The sequence below is a fragment of the Acanthochromis polyacanthus genome, chromosome 8 (assembly GCF_021347895.1).
Source record: "Acanthochromis polyacanthus isolate Apoly-LR-REF ecotype Palm Island chromosome 8, KAUST_Apoly_ChrSc, whole genome shotgun sequence".
NCBI lineage: Eukaryota > Metazoa > Chordata > Actinopteri > Pomacentridae > Acanthochromis > Acanthochromis polyacanthus.
In genome coordinates, this window is record NC_067120.1 from 22,328,449 (window position 1) to 22,347,214 (window position 18,766).

Consider the following 18,766-nt stretch of genomic DNA (forward strand, 5'->3'; position numbering starts at 1 on the left):
GAAAACCCTTGACAGTATAAACACACGGCTGTTATCCAAACCACTGCTGCGTTTGGGCCGGAGCCGCCATTGACTCGCATAATCTGCTGTATAAATCTGCAGCTTGGCCCTGTCTGGCTGCTGTCTGGGTTCCGTGCACTTGGACAAAAGCGACGGACACCTTGCCCACTGACAAAGGACCTGGCCCTAATTGGAGCAGACAAGGCTTGCTGATGGAGCCTTTTTGAGCAATTGAACTTGGTCAATGCATCTTAGAGGACCTAATGAAACATAAGGGACAGGCAGTTTGACTCCAACAACGCGGGTAGCACCAAACTGTCCTGTATCTGTCCATCAGCCGCAGGACTGAAGTTGTGCTTTGACCCATAATGGCCTTTTATAAAAGTATATCTGTGCAGAACCTGTGAAGACTCTGAAGGTGTTGACCTTGTGCCACAGAAGGGTTGTAGATGTGGTGCCTCTCATTGTTATAGCGGAATTCAGTTTTGGCCATTAAAGGAAAAACGAGTCTAACTTGGCGCCATTCTGTTGTTTTGTTTTCGTCCAGGAACGTCACAAGAACAGAAAACAGGCTTTAGTGTGTCTCCTGACCAAACAGTTTGGGATGGAGGACAAGCTGTTCTTCTTTGAAACTTTGAGGAAGGAGACTGGGTTCCTTTTAGAGAGCCGTCAGGAATGTGTATGGGAAAACCTGCGTAGGCCACTGGAATCTCCTCAAAGAGAAGGAGTACAACACAAGTGCAGAGCTCTCACCACGGGAGAGAGGAACCGGTCTTTGTGATCAGAAATTCCATGGAAGAAGTATGCATTGTTTAGAGCCCAACAGATTTTTGTTCTTCTGGTCCTGTGATTCACCTACAAGGTCTCAGGCTCACTGACCTCTTCTAGCTGGCTGCTCAAAATGCCCACACAAGTCAGTGACACCACATTTTATTTTCACCAAGCAGGGCTGCAATCAAAGGGCTTTGGTGTTCTCAGATGGCTTATCTTGTAAATCATCAAGTGTGGAAATTTTCACAACTTGTGTAGGAGAATGATGACACACAATTTTTTAGTTTACAACATTTGATGCCTCCTTCTCCAAATAATCATCAAAAAGGATTTCCCATTCATACCTCATATATATATATATATAATATATATATATATATATATATATATATATATATTACAATTTCATTTTGCCTTTTATGCCAACAATTAGCATAGCAAGACAGACAACAATGCAACAATACGGGATAAAACAATAAAACACAGCAAACAATACTATAGAATCTCACATTAATGTAAAATGTTAGTATTTCAAATAAATAATGGTAGCGATAAATGAAGCAAGCTGCATTAAAATGGAAAATAAACAGCTTAATGCTAGATTAGCGTTGCAAGGACACACAACAGAAAAGCAGATTTTTCCTTCGCGCTTTGCTCTGTTTGTCCCTTGCCACACTACGTAGCTCACAGCATCGTTTCCATGGAGACTGAAGTACTTCGAGACGCGCACGGATCTTCTCGACTTTTTCTGCAAACCAGCAAATGTTAAATTAACCATGACGAATATTAGTCGGACAAAGAATGTGTACTTAATAATAACACCGCCTTAAATTAACTCTGGACGATAAATAGTTATGGTTAAAGGCAGTTAACCGACTAACGAGGTGTGTCAAGCTATGACGGATGCTAATGAGATCTGTGAATCAGTAATGCTGGAGCTGAGTAAGCTAGTCCTCTCTGATACTGATGAAACTACAGAAGAGCAACAACGGTTTTCAATGTCACGAAGAGGCGGTAAGCCTGAGAGTCCCTTGCAGAAGATGAAATAAATTTATGAAAGTAATATTTGTTGATGTTATCTGAACAGGTGGCTGCTGTAGGCCGCAGCAGACATTAACTGTACTAAACTTTTTAATAACAACTCATGTGGTGACATGTAACAGGTGTTATGCTTATTTCTGTTGTGTATTTTGTAATTAATATTTATCTGTTTTGCTCTGTTTTCGGTCTTCACCTGGCTGCATTGACTTGTTCACAATTGGAAGATAAGCAGCTCTGGCGCTGCCACTTGCTATGCTAATCACAAAGCCATGAGAACTCATTTGAGAGCTGTACAACACACTTCACTAAGAAGCTACCTCTGTGATGCTAATCAGGATAGATAATAGTGAATGTATGGATTGTGGACAGCACGGGAGGACTCTATGTCCATAATATAAACTCACCACGTCAAGTCTCCTCGCTGTTTTTGTGACACTGACCATACAGGCTACTACTTCATACAATCAGACAGTCATTGCTTCTGTTTGTCTCAAGACAAATCATTTCTGATGTAGAGTGAAACTGGTTGTTTATTGGCATCCATGCAGTTTGATGGAACAACTAGTGCTTACTTAAGAATGGATAGAATTTAATAAAATATGATATGCAGCGTTTAGATTTTTGTTTGGCACAAATAAAATAATGAATATTATCTTTGCCTAAATATTTTGATTTATTTATTTTGATGACACCAAACTAACATTAAACTAACTTTCTCTTTGTAGGCCTTGGATGATTTTCCAGCGTCTCTACTCAGCTACTTTGAAACCTCAAAAAGCAGAGCAGCAGCTTGTGAGAAATCCATTCTTGAGGAACTTGAAGGTATTTTTGAATAGTAAAAATATGATCAGCAAATTTCATTATTCCCCTCAATCAAATACTCTGTATAGATGTTTAGACGAAAAGACCTGATTTAAATGTCTGAGATTGCTTCCCGACCATAGTAGATATTATCTGTGTTTTCTTTGAATTCCCTCCCAGACTTAACTGCATCACATCACACTGATGGTGCAGTAGATTTGCATAATGGACTCAATAAGGACATGATGAAATTAAATGGGCAGGTAAATGTGCCTTTTTACAATCTAATCTCAAAGCATTGTAATGTGTGATATAAGGCGTGCATTTAATATTTTCCTTTTTTCCTTAATGCAGAATGTTTATGAAACAGAGAATGAGGTGAACAAGTCTGATGACCAACTTTATCATGCCCTGGCAGAGACCCAAGCACTGGTTTGCTCACAGTGTGCCACTGTCTCCCAACGATGAAGGTCGGGACAGGTTTGGTGCTTTCACAGCCATGCATGATTTGCCTCAAATTCACTTTTAATTGTACGGAAAAAATATCCAACCAGACTAACCTCTTCATTTAAGTTATCTTTAAATTTTTCTTTTTCTTTGCACATTTTCCAGGAAAGACGTTGCATTTTTGAAAGACTTGTAATAAAATAGAGTTTGCTGTAATTAAAAAACGCAAGCATGATTCATGAAGATCAGTCGTATCTTGATATTCGTCAGATCATGTACGGTATTCATTTATGGCAGAGTGACAAAAAGATATAAATTCAGACTGAACAAAACTCTTCATGCCACTGATGAATGCTGAAAGCTGTCAATGCACCTTTGATCATAAAACGCCACAAGAGAGTCGCTGTTGTCCTGTTTTGCTCTGTTTCATGTGGCACAATGTGATTAATGCACATAATCCTAGCTTTTGGACTCGGATAGATTTAAAATTTAAAAACAAAGGTTGACGTTGATGATGAAGTTATTAATGAAGATTTAAAATACTTAGAGTATGTGCCAATGGAAATCACGTACCTGTTACACAATCAGCCTAGATTTGGCAAAACATCACACAGTGCATTGCTACACATCTTCCCAAGCACCAAATCATTTCTGGAAGATGATATATATTTCTTTATGTATAACTTTCATGTGGTTTGTTTTTTAGTGCATAATGTGCAATCAAGGGGAAAACACACTACAAGACAGATTTAAATCTACAATGGCACATGTGCACTTTTTTCTTCGTTTGCTGAACTTCTGCGGAAGCTTTACATTTTTGTGCTTTTTGTACTTTACAGACGAAGCAGGAACAGATGAATTTATGGACAATGAGAGTGATTGGTATTGAGAATCAGCGAATGTGAGGCAGAGCGAGAGAAACGCCACTGCAAGGAGCTGCAGGAAAAGGAGCAAAGACGACAAAGAGAAATGGACTTCCAGGAGGAGCTGAGGAAGATAATGGAGGCAGAAAGGTAAGTGACTCTGGAACTTCCTTTTATTAACATAGTACTATGTCCTGATGAAGGATTCATGGAAGCAGATGTAGATTTGGTAACATTTTTAGGTGAGCAAATACTTTGAACCTCTTGCCAATTAGAATTATTTGTAGTTCATATTTTCCTTTTTTATACCACCTAATAATGGAAGTGGGCTAATGGGTAAATGGTATGCCATGGTATTTATGCTGAAAACTGTGCAAACTGCCCACATGTATTCTTGAGAAAGACTTATTTCTATGCGTCAGTTCCAAACCGGCATTCTTTGTAGGGAAAAGGGATCATATCCTCCAAGGATATCAGTACAGACAAATGAGAAAAATTAGAGTCAGTAACACCTTGTTGTTCCAATAAGGACAAGTTTTCAGAGGAACCAAATGATTTCCACCTTTAAAAAATACAGAGATACAAAAACACCCTCGTGTTTAAAAAGTTGTAAGAGGTCGTTAAGTGTACCAGAGTAGCACTGTCACCTTACAGCAAGAATGTTTCTGGATTTGATGTTCCTCTCTGTTTGCTACGTGTTTTCTTGCAGGTTTCCTCCCCACAGTCAAAAATATAGAGGTTCACTGGTGATTTCTAAATTACTAATGATTGTGCGGCGGAGTGTAAAATGGTTGTTTGTTCTGTTCGTGTTGAATACATCGGTGGACTTTGTGTACCTGTCCAGGGTGTACTACACCTCTCACCCAAACAACTGTCTGCCAAAATAAAGTGGTAATACTGAAATGAATGGATGGTTAGTGTGTATCATTGCTATGTTTTGACTTAATTACCACCTTCTGTGTCCAGCTCCATCAACAGAACTCGAAGTGATGGAAAGGAAAGCTCAGGAAAGGCTTGAACAGGAGCCTGCTGCTTCAGCAGGTATGTCTACTGCTGAAGGTTTCCATTGATTATATAGTTCTCGTTATTAATATATTTACCTATTTGAATCAGCACAATGTAAGCATTAAAAGACTGCCTCATTTTGGGGATATCTGACTTCACAAATCAGAGGCTCACTGAATAATATTCCTACACTAAGTAGTTATTTCCATGTTTTTTGTTGCTATATTTTAAAGCACATGTCAATCAAAGAAATAAGACAGCTGGTTTTGTTGTAACTCTGTTAACTCGCTTTACCAATTAGGAACTGATGAGTAACCTGCAAAAACAAGTGGAGCAAGAGAGGAGGAGGATTGAAGAGAGCAGAAGAGGAAAATAAAAGAGGAGGAAGAAAAGCGGAAAAGGGAGGAGGAGGAGGAAAGAAGAAAAGAGGAAGAGGGAAGAGGAGGACATTAGACATAGACTGGAAGAGAGAGAGAGAATGGAGGAAGAGAAAGAGAAAAATTCTAGAAAAGAGACTCGAAGAAGAAGAGGCAGAAGAAAGAAGAAGAAGAGTGAGGATAAGGAGGAGGAAGAGGAAAAAGGAAAAATGAGAAAGAGATGAGGAAGAAGGAGGAGAGAGGAAAAATAAAGAAATACAGTTGCAGGAAGAGGAGAAAAGAAGACAGGTGGAAGTAAAGAGAGAGAAAAAGAAGGAGGAAGAGAAAGAAGAATGAGAAGAAAGAGGAGGATGAAACAATAAATAGGGATGACAAGATGAATATGATGGAGGAAGAAGAAATGCAGCTTAAGGCTGAGCAAAGATTCATGGAGCTAGAGAAGGAAATGAGGATGAGGAAGAGGGGAGAATGACTGAGGTGCTTGAGGTGTTGATGAAGCAGAGGGAGAAAAAGGGAAAGAGATGAAGAGAGAAAATGATGAGGAAAGACGAAAGCCAGAGGTCCAAGGGAAAATGATGGATGGACAGATAAGAAGAAAGGAAATGGGAACTAGGAGAATACAAATGCAACTAAATAGAGATGAAGAAAAGAAAAAGGATGAGGAGCTGAGACATAGTTTGGAAAATAAAGATATTACAAGGAATGAAGAGGAGAAAAAAACTAAAGAGGAGGAGCTGATTGAAAGGCAGGAGGAAGATATGAGGAGATATGAGAAAGATGAAGAGTATAGAGATACAAAGGAAAAAATAAGATCCGAACAAGAAATGGAAGGAAATATTGAATATGAAGCAGACAACAGACTAAAGGAGCAAAACACAGAAACAAAAGGATAAAGAGAGAATGCAGGAAGAGGTGAAGAAACGCCAAGAGAAGGATGATATGGGAATAAAGGAGGGTGAAGCAAGAAATAAACAAACAGACAACAGGCATAATTTGGATATGGTGAAAGAAAACATAAAAATGGAAGAAAGGATACTGAAAGAAGAGGGAGAAAGCTTGAACTCTCAAAATGAAAATACAGGAAGCACTGAAGACTCCATGACTTCCCAGCTAGGAGGCAACACCACACTTACCTCCTCAAGCTCTGCTCCTTTACCCAGTGAATTCACAGCCAGGCCCACCAGCTCTGTAGCAGCGAATCAACATGACCCACAAAGGAACATCAGTCAGATTTCCTTACATAAAACTATTGCTTCAACCAGATCCAGCAGGCAATCCTGGGACTTCTTCCTGCCATTACCAACCTGCCTGCCAGAACACACAGAGCAGAAGATGCTGTTGTGGATGAAGAACTGCATCTCGTGGTCGAAACTGTCCCTTCAGAACAGGAGGAAAGAGAAGGGGTCTACCTGGAGTCGTAGAGGGCTGAGGAGGGCAGCTGAGGCCAGTAGTCTGCCTCCTCTCTGCCCACACACTCTGCTTCAGTCCACAGGCTGGAAATCACTGCATGAGGTACCAAAGGTTCAGCCACCATACAGACACATTCATCAGAAATACTTATTACTTAATTTTTGACAAGTTGTCTCTTTCTCATGGTCTGGTGACGCCCCGCCGGAGTAATCTGTTAGCATGCAAGTCATGAGATGTATTGCACGATATTATCACTTTGCAGTAAAACATACGATGTTAAAGAAAATCTATAATATAGTCTATTTGCAAGGTAAAACAAATCATTAGTAGGTTAGTAAACATCACACGTGCTAATTTAATCTCTAAAAATTCAGGTAAACTCTCGAGCCTGAAACATGTTAACCTCTCTTTCAGGTAACCATGATGACCTTGGAGGACCTGCCTGGATGTAACTTGTCCACTCTTGTCCAGTGTACTCAACTTCGGTCCCTCACTCTCCGACGCTGTGGCCTGAAATCCTGGAAGGCATCAGTCAGTTACAAGAGCTCTGCTTACATTGATCTACAGGTGAATAGAGAGTCAAAGCTGAATCTGTTCTGACTGTTCAGTTGGGTCCTACAGTTTGTCTTTTGTTTTGTCTCAGGAAAATGACATCTCATTTGTGGATTGTGAAATATGACCAGCTTACGAGTTCTTCGACTTGCCCACAACAAACTAACATCCATCCCATGGTTTAAGTGGCGCAGACAGTTTGGATGTTCTTGACCTCTCACACAACTCCATCACCCGTATTGGTGAGAACTAAAATATTCATTAGACTGTACCTCAGGAAGCTCTGACATTACCACGGTTAGAATATTTTTTTTTAAAAAGTGAGCTAATTAGATACAAAGTACTGCTATCATAATGTTTGATATATCAAATACAAGATCTCCAAGTCCACCTGCACCTTGATTAGTTATTTTTCTTACAATGTGCAATACCGTTCAAAAGTTTGGGGTCATCTAGACAGTTTCATGTTTTCCCATAAAACTCACTTTTCTTCATGTACCAACATAATTGCACAAGAGTTTTCTATCATCAATGAGCCTTTCAACACCATTAGCTAACACAATGTAGCATTAGAACACAGGAGTGATGGTTTGCTGGAAATGTTCCTCTGTAGCCCTATGTAAATTTTCCATTAAAAACCAGCCATTTCCAGTTTAGGATAGTCATTTCCCACATTAGCAATGTCTAGACTGTACACACGTGGACAAAATTGTTGGTACCCCCTCAGTTAAAGAAGGAAAAACCCACAATTCTCACTGAAATCACTTGAAACTCACAAAAGTAACATAAATAAAAATTTATTGAAAATTAAATAATCAAAATCAGCCATCACTTTTGAATTGTTGATTAACATAATTATTTAAAAAACAAACTAATGAAATAGGGCTGGACAAAAATGATGGTACCCATAACTTAATATTTGTGGCACAACCTTTTGAGGCAATCACTGCAATTAAAACGATTTCTGTATTTGTCAATGAGCGTTCTGCAGCTGTCAACAGGTATTTTGGCCCACTCCTCATGAGCAAACAGCTCCAGTTGTCTCAGGTTTGATGGGTGTCTTCTCCAAATGGCATGTTTCAGCTCCTTCCACATATGTTCAATGGGATTCAGATCTGGGCTCATAGAAGGCCACTTTAGAATAGTCCAACGCTTTTCTCTCAGCCATTCTTGGGTGTTTTTGGCTGTGTGTTTTGGATCGTTGTCCTGTTGGAAGACCCATGACCTGCGACTGAGACCAAGCTTTCTGACACTAGGCAGCACATTTCTCTCCAGAATGCCTTGATAGTCTTCAGATTTCATCGTACCTTGCACACTTTCAAGACACCCTGTGCCAGATGCAGCAAAGCAGCCCCAAACATTACTGAGCCTCCTCCATGTTTCACCGTAGGGACAGTGTTCTTTTCTTCGTATGCTTGGTTTTTGAGTCTATGAACATAGAGTTGATGTGCCTTACCAAAAAGCTCCAGTTTGGTCTCATCTGTCCAAAGGACATTCTCCCAGAAGCTTTGTGGCTTGTCAACATGCATTTTTGCAAATTCCAGTCTGGCTTTTTATGAGTTTTTTTCAGCAGTGGTGTCCTCCTTGGTCGTCTCCCATGAAGTCCACTTTGGCTCAAACAACGACGAATGGTGCGATCTGACACTGATGTACCTTGGCCTTGGAGTTCACCTTTAATTTCTTTGGAGGTTGCTCTGGGCTCTTTGGATACAATTCCAACGATCCGTCTCTTCAATTTGTCATCAATTTTCCTCTTGCGGCCACGTCCAGGGAGGTTGGCTACTGTCCCGTGGGTCTTGAACTTCTGAATAATATGAGCCACTGTTGTCACAGGAACTTCAAGCTGTTTAGAGATGGTCTTATAGCCTTTACCTTTAAGATGTTTGTCTATCATTTTTTTTCGGATGTCCTGGGACAATTCTCTCCTTCGCTTTCTGTTGTCCATGTTCAGTGTGGTACACACCTTTTCACCAAACAGCAGGGTGACTACTTGTCTCCCTTTAAATAGGCAGACTGACTGATTATGAGTTTGGAAACACCTGTGATGGTCAATTAAATGACACACCTGAGTTAATCATGTCACTCTGGTCAAATAGTTTTCAATCTTTTATAGAGGTACCATCATTTTTGTCCAGGCCTGTTTCATTAGTTTGTTTTTTTAAATAATCATGTTAATCAACAATTCAAAAGTAATGGCTGTTTTTGATTATTTAATTTTCAATAAATTTTTATTTATTGTTACTTTTGTGAGTTTCAAGTGATTTCAGTGAGAATTGGTGGGTTTTTCCTTCTTTAACTGAGGGGTACCAACAATTTTGTCCACGTGTGTATTTCTGATTAATTTAATGTTATCTTCACTGACAAAAAAATGCTTTTCCTTCAAAAATGAGCACAGTTCTAAGTGACCCCAAACTTTTGGACGGCTGGTGCTCAATCTTCCTCCCACAGTCCACAGACATGCTGAGGTTAATTCTAAGTTGTCCATACATGTGAATGTGAGTGTGTTGATTGTCTGTCTCTATGTGGCGCTGTGATAGACTGGGGACCTGTCCAGGGTGAACCATGCCTTTGCCCTAAGTCAGCTGCAACCCTACAGAGGATAAAGCTGTGTAGAGATAATGGATGGAAGGATGGACAATGTATATGTCGCAACTTGAAGCTTGACAAGCTTGAAACTCAGATGTCAGTCTGCTATTTCCACAAGATGGCAGCATATCTCTGCTTTTCAGATCTGAACTTATTTACTTTTGCAATGAAAACTGAAGCATGACCCCAATATTATACATCGATTGTTTTGTAGTGGATGTTCTTTTGTTTGTTTTCTCCCTATGTGCTGATTCACCTTGAGCAGTTTTCCAGTCAGAAAAATTGAGTCCTCAGTTTTGTGTCATCCTTAGCTGGTCTGGAGTCTGTAAGGAGACTGCAGAGGTTGTCAGTGGACCATAACCAGCTGATCAGCACCAAAGGACTGAAAGATGTATATACACTCCTCCACCTGGACTGCTCACACAATCACCTGGCAAGGGTAGAGGGCCTGGAGAACAACGCTCTGCTCCACATCGCTGGATCTGAGAGGCAACAGCCTTGCTGAGGTAAACGGCCACAACTGAGGACTGAACATGCTGGATCTGATCGAGACAAGTTTAGAGAGAGGTCGAATGACTTGTAATGCAATTGAATTAGGCTTGTTTTATTTTCTTCATACCATTAGATGCTTGCTTTATTTTATTATATTTTTGCAATTTCACCCTCATTAGAAATATCTAGTTGAAAGAGATAAGAAATGTGGGAAAAAGAGGAGGGGAATGACATGCAAAAAACATGTGGGCTGGCCAGGAATCAAATCAGGGATTCAGTACTTGTAGGTCTCTACACCCACATATGTGCTATAGATCTGAACCACTTTGCTATCAGGTTGCAATGAATAGATCTCAAACCTTAAAAAACAAAGTTTTACAGATGCATATAAGATGATGTATTTCAATCAAATGACATCACTTTCTTGGCTCACATCACCACTTTGAGCAGATTATGAATGAAGAGATTCTCCTGATGAAACCACAAGCTGGTGTTTCTAAATACCTTTGCCCAAACTTCTCCAAATGTAATTTTAAATCTTGAGATCATGGCATCTGAAACACCTCACCAGTGGAAATCCAAAAACAAAACAAACCTATTAAATATCTTTCCATGTAGCATGATTTTAACAACTACCTTCCGCTGGATAAGAGGCCTAAACAGATGGATGAAGTAAAGGAATGCCTTTATATGACATGTATGTTTTGATAGCCCTTCTGGATCATGAAATAATGCAATGTGACAAAGCTGATGCCCCAGAGTGATGCCTAATGTGTTATTGTACAATGTGGTGATAGCACATTCTATCCACAGTGCAAATTTGGATGTTGAACAAACCAAAACAAAATAAAAAGGCTAAAAAGAAATGAACAAGCGGGACGAGCATTCTTGGCTTTGCCTTCAATGAAACAAAATGAGAGATGCACAGCTCCAGTGACAAATGAAAAGCAGCAGTTATGTTTGTAGTTTCACCTGTATTTGTCAAGTCAAAATGTCTTCCAAGAAATACTTAATAATCGGTGGTCGTAGACGAGTGTGCAGATGCTTGAGCTTATCTTTCTATTCTCTGGTAGATCAACTCCAAGGTAATTGAAAAAAACTCGAAACATTCAAAACAAAAATACGCGAGGAAAAGTAGGCAGTAAGTTGCTGTATACATGCGCAGGGTTTCCAAACGTGCTACTTTTGAGCTTCCCTTGTGGTTGACACTGATGACAGTAACCCTAGCGGGGCTAAAACAACTGACATTGATGGACGGCGTCAGTTAGTTGCTGCTGGACCAGCAGCGGCAGTGTAAAGTTGGTCTAACCTCACAGTGTGACCAGTGTTAACTGACAGCTTCACCCTGTTTCTCCATCAGCCCCCCATTCTGAAGAACCAGGTCCTCCTCAGAGAGCTGCATCTGGACGACAACAGCATCTCCTCCCTGCATGGCCTCGCTGCCTGCTGGCTGCCTCTCCTGCAACACCTCTCTGCGGCCCAAAACAGGTACATAGTATCCCTCCAGCTCTACCTAATATCGATTTTATCCTATTATTAGGTGACTCATGCAACCTCAACAACAAAAAAACTGGTCACATAATTCAGAATGATTCAGTATTTAATGTTGATACAGACTAAAACTTTAAGAGCGTTTTCGTGTGTCTGTTTGCTTCTAGGATTACCAGCTGCCCCCCATGTCTGATTTTCTGTCCCTTGAAAAACTGGATCTTAGCTTCAATTGTCTATCAGGTAAAACACCATCTTGCTTAAACATACTATTAATGCCCTAATTATAAAGCCATTCTGACTACAAATTCATACCAGTTTGTTTCATCTTCTTTTTTGCCTGCTTATCTTGATGTAAGGATTTTACATTTTGCTGATTAGTTTGTTGCCTTTTGTGAAGCGCTTAATGACTTTAGTGACATAATATAGTTATTACTACCGTAGTACTGGCATGTTTAAAGCCCGGCCACCACATTACTTCTCTATGCTCACAAGCTTTCTTCCTTTCCCAGTCTCTTACTCCTGTTAAACCACAGATAGAGTTCACTTAACAAAAGAGGTCACAATAGCAGTATATTTACATGCACCTAACCTTGAGGCATCAGCATCTGATTCTTTTGGTTCTTTGTATTTCAGATGTTGATGCTGCATTCACTGAGTCCCTATGCAGGCTGTATAAGCACAGTGTGTGACTCCACTTTAATCAGATCCATAAATTCACGTCTCTCAGGAGCACATCTCTGCTCATTTCATCCAGTTGACAGAGTTCCTACGTAACAGATAAGATGCTTGTGATATTGAGGAATAGACTGAGAAATAGATACTAACATGACAAAATTGTTTTTCTGTTTGTCTCTCAGAGCTATGTAACGTATGTGAGAATCTGGAGGGTTGTGAGTTCCTGCAAGAGTCCACCTCATGGGGAATCCTCTTCAGCATGAGAGTGGCTGGAGGTAGCATGAGGGTTGGGTGTGGGATAATACATGGGCTACTGTTTTTTAGGGACTCCATATGTTATTATCTAATACGTATGCATCTGCTTTTAGGATATAAAAGCCAGTGCTGCTGCATTCAGCTCATTTGAATTCACCTAAGGAATTTTCTGGATGACTGTTCACCTCTGACTTGAGCACATGCTCCTTTTGCAGTACCTGTGGCACAGTTTCAAATCAAGATAGAGTAATTAGAAATTTCCGTAGGTCTTTCTGAAAATTGTTTAGACCTAAGTTTCAGTTCAGCTTCCTTTGCTCTGAAATATCAGTCGCTGTGATGGATGTTCAAAGGAACATACCAGTGAAAAGCCACTATTTTTCTGTCACAAATTCGGTCTGTTGGCTCAGGTAGTCTAAACATTCCAGCCGAACACAAGCCTCCCTGTCCACTTCCCAGGATTACCACTGTGATCCGCGTTGCCTATTAGATTACCGTGAGGTTCCACAGACATCTGTGTGTACGTATGCTGCATTAAGTGCTTATAATTCCCACAATATTGATGCAGCAGAAAAATCAATTATTATTTCATTGTCAATTTGCTCATTCACTTATAGTGCCTAAATATTTTACGCAAGTTAAGACAGTTCCAGTCAGTTTATATGAAAATTTGCGATGACCACTCATATTCCTCATGCTTCTATTGAGCCGTCATGATCAGTGATGTCAGCTGTTACAGGTTTGCAAAGTTATTTGGCTTCTCAGAGTTACTCACACCCATTTAGTAACAGCCAAATATCCAAAATCTGAAAAGTTATACTTGCCCCTCCAAAAAGCCCTCAGTGTTTCATTTTCAGGAAATTGTTGCTTATCAAACATTTGAGGTTTTGCGTTTAGGAGATGTCACAGGTCACTTTTGCACTTTTGGCACATAATGAAAAGTTTACCTTTACAGTATAACAGAGAGGAGTCCAGTCTGAATTGTGCATGTCAAACTTTCACTTTGTCAAACGTGCACGCTAATGTCTATTGAGTTCATGAATTCTGATAATGTGAATATAAAATCTCTGCTTTTATTTGTAGATTTACCTTTTCAGTGGAGTCTTCTCTCTCCAGAATAACCTTAAAAACATGCATTACTTGTGAACACTTTTTCTGTCTTAAGCCTTAAACGAAACATTACCTGAATATTTCATTGAACTTGCTTAACCTCCAGTGCCAACAGTGGAATTAACCCTCAGTATTTCCACACTCATGCCCTGGCCCTTTCATCCCGAGCCAGTGATAACATCTGCTAAATTAAAGCACCAAAAGGCAAGCGCTAAGAATTACACTCCCTGTAGGCAGCCCCTGATCCAGGAGACGCAGATGAAGAAAACACTGGGCCTGATTAATCAGGGCCACTTTAAGGGCCTGTGTTTTGGAGGAAGTCTTCACTAAATGAAATACGGACTTGTGCTCGTATGGGCTGAAGAGGGAGGTTGAAGGAATGTGAGCCAAGAACAGTGTTTCCCTCATAAAGGCGGATGAAATTTATAACAATTTAAGAAAGATTCAAGTTCAAGTCCAAGTAAATTCAGTGTGAATATAACTACAAAAGATTCATAGCACCTTAATTGTGAAGCCCGCCCCTGTTCTGAAAAATTACTTTCAGTTACTTGGTGGCATTTAGCCAAATTCACAACTTACTATGATTCAGGAGAAGTATTTATACCTTAGAAAGATCAAAACTGGAAAGCCTATTGCAGAGATGATCACAGTAGATAAAGAGTTGTCTCTCTGAAATGAGCAAAACTCATTTTCACCAATTCTATAGTAGGATTTATCCATTGTAAGCATCAATAATTTACAGCATCTAATTATTTTCTACATAGATCTGCTCTGCAATCTCACAAGTGTGTCTAAGTGGTGTCCATTTTTGAATTAAATTACCCTCCCCACCTTAGTGAGCTCATGTAACAACCAAAAGGACCTATTTGGGTTTGATAGCCAGCCACACAACATGCCCAAAGGGTTGGAATGTAATCCTGATCTGTGTTAGAGAGACCCAGTGGGCCACATCAAAACCGTATCCCTCTGACCGTACACAGATCCCGTCCTCTGTTGTCATGTCTTTGTCTCAGGGTGACGGTAGGGTTGTGAAAATCTGCTTGCTATCTGTGCATAGTACGTGTGCATAGTACGTTCATATAGTTTTAAATCAAGTCATTAGTGTAAAATGAGGCATTGTTTTAATTAATCAAACAAAATCTACAGAGAAAAAATCCTAATAACTATTGGATTAAAAAAAGCACAAGAGTCAGTCTTTCTGTAAATGTACCAGTGTTAAATGGTTACATTCTGCCATAGCACTCTGACAAAATTTAAAAGCCAATGAACTGATATTTAAAAGTTACAGAGAAAACAGCTATTACACAGAAAAAATGCAGAATAAAATAGATTAGTAGTCTAAAGAAGGACCTACTTAAGTATTCACATATGCACCCTTTATTAATCCATCTCAAATGAAATATTTGACTCCTGCACATGTTTTGTCCTCCTCTTGTGACGTGGGAGGCAAGATTTAAGAGCATATGGTACACTGGGAATCAATTTAGAAAAAGTTCTTAATGTTTTAAAAAAAAAGTTACTTTTTGCTGCCTGAAGGCTTGTATTTTTATGGATTTTATTGTTGCCATTCCCTGGTGTCCTGTAGAGTTTCCAGCTCCACATTTTCCCACTGAACACAGACCACATTTGGCCAGTGTTGCGCTGGTAGATGCTCTGAGTCTGTTTCTCTGGCGGATAGTTGAGATTCTTCTGCTTGTACATCCTTAGCCTCAGGCAGTGGTTACCTCTCCCCCAGACTCACAGCCGTTCAAGACTCCCCTAAAGTTGAAGGCTGATACTACCTAACATATGTCATTTGGTAAGGGCTTTTATCCAAAGTAGCTCTGTAGCTACACTTTCAGAAAACAATATAAAGATGACAGATAATAACCTTCTCAAAATGTGTTTAGATTGTAAAGCCAGAGTCATTTATAACAGGGGATCTCTAAATCACTGTAAATGCAATAATCTTACTAGTTCAGGGGACAAAATGTGCAGTGTAAAAAACAGAATGTAGCATTAGTGGGCTCATGAAACACTTTTCTTAGTCTGTCAAACTGAGCAAAGAATGGCAGATGTAGCACTTCAATATCAAAGCAGCTTTCCACCCGCTGAGTTATATAGATATAAACATAATTATAATATTGTAATTGAATATAATTCAGTAAGATTCCGATAATAATTTGGTACACTGATCAGTATCAGTTATTAAATGATTGGTTTGAAATATGGGCTGGGAACAAAAACAAACTGCATCTGTTCCTCTGAGTCTGAAACCTGTGCATCAATATGAAAGGTCTGTTAACTAAAAATCTCAGATAAAAGCTTTACATCTGGTTTCATAGCCCTGACAGAACTCTGCCCAACTTGAGGCTCATTGTGAACGTTTCTTCACAGCAGCTGAGATTTCAACTTCTTTTTTCCAGCTCTGTTTATGTTGGTCCCAAAGGCCCTCATTATTTGTGAACACACTGTTCTTTATGCAAACTGCAGGATTCACCAAGTTGTTTGTATACTCTGTGGTTGTGAAGAGTGCATTCAAGATGCAGAACTCTTATGTACAATGTATTAGTCTGTGATAAGATCAAACCGAAAAAACATAATATAAATATTGTAGGTGCCTTGCTGTCTCATTGCTAGATGAATACCAGCACAATTGCTCTCTGTTACTGTCACTATGATAGCTCTCAGTTTTAGCTTTACCATTTATTTAATTACTTTTTACACTATTGGACTTATGTGTTAGTTGGAAATAAATAGTTTTTTTAAGAAATGTGCAGAAGTATATAAAACTGTGTGTTATTTGTACGATTCAGTTGGCTACTCAGATTTTCTGTTGTTACCGCTCATGTAACAACAAAAAAATGTATCTGATATTTATCCAGTATGCTCTCTCTTTCAGATCTACACTGCAGAGAGTGGTGCCTGGCCTGAGGACCATTGACAGCCAGCAGACAGACTCCTTTCTCTCATCCCCTGCTGTTCAACGGGTCAGCTTGGCCTCGGGCTCCTTCCTGACTTTCTGTCAGGCTCAGCTTCAGCAGACACACAGCTTGCAGCAGAGTCACAGCAGGGAGCTCAGGTAAGAGACAAATGAGAAGATGTAGAGTGAGTGTGCCCTGTGTCTAGTGTGGATGAGTGCAGGTCTTATGAGTGGTCAGAGACTATGGTTGGATCCTCAGATTTACTGCTTAATATTACCTCAGATTACATAATTTCTCTGCCAAGGAACGCAGCGGAGTTATGTGACGAATGGTGTATGTTTGTTCTTCTATGAATCGGTCTGTGCACAACATTACTCAAAATGGACTAATGGATTTGGATGAAATTTCCAGGGATGGTCAGAAATGACACAAGGACCAACTCATTAGATTTTGGCAGTGATGTGGCTTATAGTGTGGATGCACAGATTTGTTAAGTACTTCCATGTCATTGCGAGATAGCAGCAGGACATCACTGTAACTATGACAAGTGAACACTACATCAGCTGCCTGCTGATGATCACATGATTGCTATACTACTTCAAATCGACTGTCGTGGACTTGTTGGGACTTATCTATTAGAAAAGGGACAAGGAACAGTTGTTTAAATTGTGGGGGTGTTTTCGAGTCCCATCAATTCCCGTCAGCAGCTACATAATTAGGTCATGCGATTTGGTATTCATACATAATATACACATGCCTGTGCTCAGCGCAAGCTCATTTTGTTTGTGGCTACATCTATAACTAATGGCCACATTCTATGTTGCCGTGATTTCTGCCACAAATTTTTTTCAATATTTCAGCCATCGGAAATGGTATGACTGAGCATCCTTGGCAGAGTACTGCGCTCTCTGAGTGCTTTTCTTCTTTTAATTAGGATTATTTTCTCCAGTGCTGACACCTGCATCATCTGTATTTGTAAACTATCAATGGTACTGATTTCTGAAGAATCTTGGAGGCAGCTCAAGGGAGGGAAGGTTAGAAATGCACATGTGGAAGTGTTAACTGAAATTTGGTTTTGAGGCGTCTTGTAAATGCCCCATATAGTTCCAGTGTCAAAGATGGTATGTTCTCTCCTTTTTAGTTAACTTGTGTCAGGTACCTATTATTTTCACACCAAATTACCTGAAGTATCTCTCCCTACTAGATTTTACAGAAAATCAGTTTATCCAGTCTTTACTGCACCTTTGATTGATAGTGCATCTAAGGAAAAGAGAGAAGAGAAAGATAGGCAGGAAGCAAAACACTGAAGATATTATAACACCCTCGAAAAGAAATACAGATTTCATGTGGTAAACCAGAATAAAACCGAACTGGATGAGATGATATAAATGGCTGCAAATCTATTTACAAGAGGTTGTATTACACAGTTTTTTTCTTGTGCTGTTCAGCCTGTCAGACTTGCAGACATCAAGCAGTGAGGAATGTTAGTTATCCTGATGTTATGTCTGATACGTAGGGCGTAGTGGGCCTAAAGACAACGTCCACCTATTTTCACAAGTCCTTCAGTGTCACTGGCCTCCACACACATTGACACTCCTTCTCAAGTCGGACCACCAGCACTTAAAACAGTGGTCAACTTTCTGCTTATCTTCCTGACCCTTTCTAATTACACAGCACAAAAGATGAAACGTTGCGGCGGCCAGTCGTGCGGGTCACGCCGAGGACTCCTATGGCTTGGGGGATAGCGTGGCGCTCCCCTTGCTTCACCCCTCACTGTGTGCCCTCTACCCCCCTGGCCCCTGGACAATGAGCCATTTTGGAGGCTTTGCAAGAGCCAACATAGTCATTTAACCCCTGGCCTGACCTCGTGTCAGACTGAGGTTTGGTGGAGGTGAGAAGAGTGCCACACGTCAATCCACTGGCGACTGTAAGGTGGAACAGGATGGAGTGTGTTCTGGGTATAGTTTTACAGCATTTTTTGAAATTTTAT

The 18,766-nt window shown here is 40.0% G+C and overlaps 2 protein-coding genes and 2 long non-coding RNA genes across 4 annotated transcripts in view; all 4 read left to right on the plus strand.

The window, feature by feature from the left end:
• Nucleotides 1–1,464: 1,464 nt before the first annotated feature.
• Nucleotides 1,465–4,066, plus strand: LOC127535206 (uncharacterized). Its single transcript, XR_007943879.1, has 5 exons — nucleotides 1,465–1,785; nucleotides 2,538–2,634; nucleotides 2,794–2,876; nucleotides 2,968–3,083; nucleotides 3,900–4,066. It is a non-coding gene; the product is annotated as an uncharacterized LOC127535206 (long non-coding RNA).
• Nucleotides 4,067–5,617: 1,551 nt separating this feature from the next.
• Nucleotides 5,618–7,315, plus strand: LOC127535100 (leucine-rich repeat and IQ domain-containing protein 1-like). Its single transcript, XM_051952100.1, is given in 3 exon segments — nucleotides 5,618–6,177; nucleotides 6,179–6,817; nucleotides 7,130–7,315. Coding segments are annotated over 3 exon segments (1,176 nt in total). The 5' UTR covers nucleotides 5,618–5,826.
• Nucleotides 7,316–7,361: 46 nt separating this feature from the next.
• Nucleotides 7,362–11,824, plus strand: LOC127535207 (uncharacterized). Its single transcript, XR_007943880.1, has 3 exons — nucleotides 7,362–7,509; nucleotides 10,165–10,359; nucleotides 11,706–11,824. It is a non-coding gene; the product is annotated as an uncharacterized LOC127535207 (long non-coding RNA).
• A 190-nt stretch (nucleotides 11,825–12,014) lies between these two features.
• The window catches only part of lrriq1 (leucine-rich repeats and IQ motif containing 1), a 30,803-nt gene continuing 24,051 nt past the window's right edge, over nucleotides 12,015–18,766 (plus strand). The window contains 4 exon segments of the mRNA XM_051952429.1: nucleotides 12,015–12,076; nucleotides 12,694–12,741; nucleotides 12,744–12,786; nucleotides 16,755–16,934. Of these exon segments, the coding sequence (XP_051808389.1) occupies nucleotides 12,022–12,076; nucleotides 12,694–12,741; nucleotides 12,744–12,786; nucleotides 16,755–16,934 (326 nt within the window). The 5' untranslated portion in view covers nucleotides 12,015–12,021.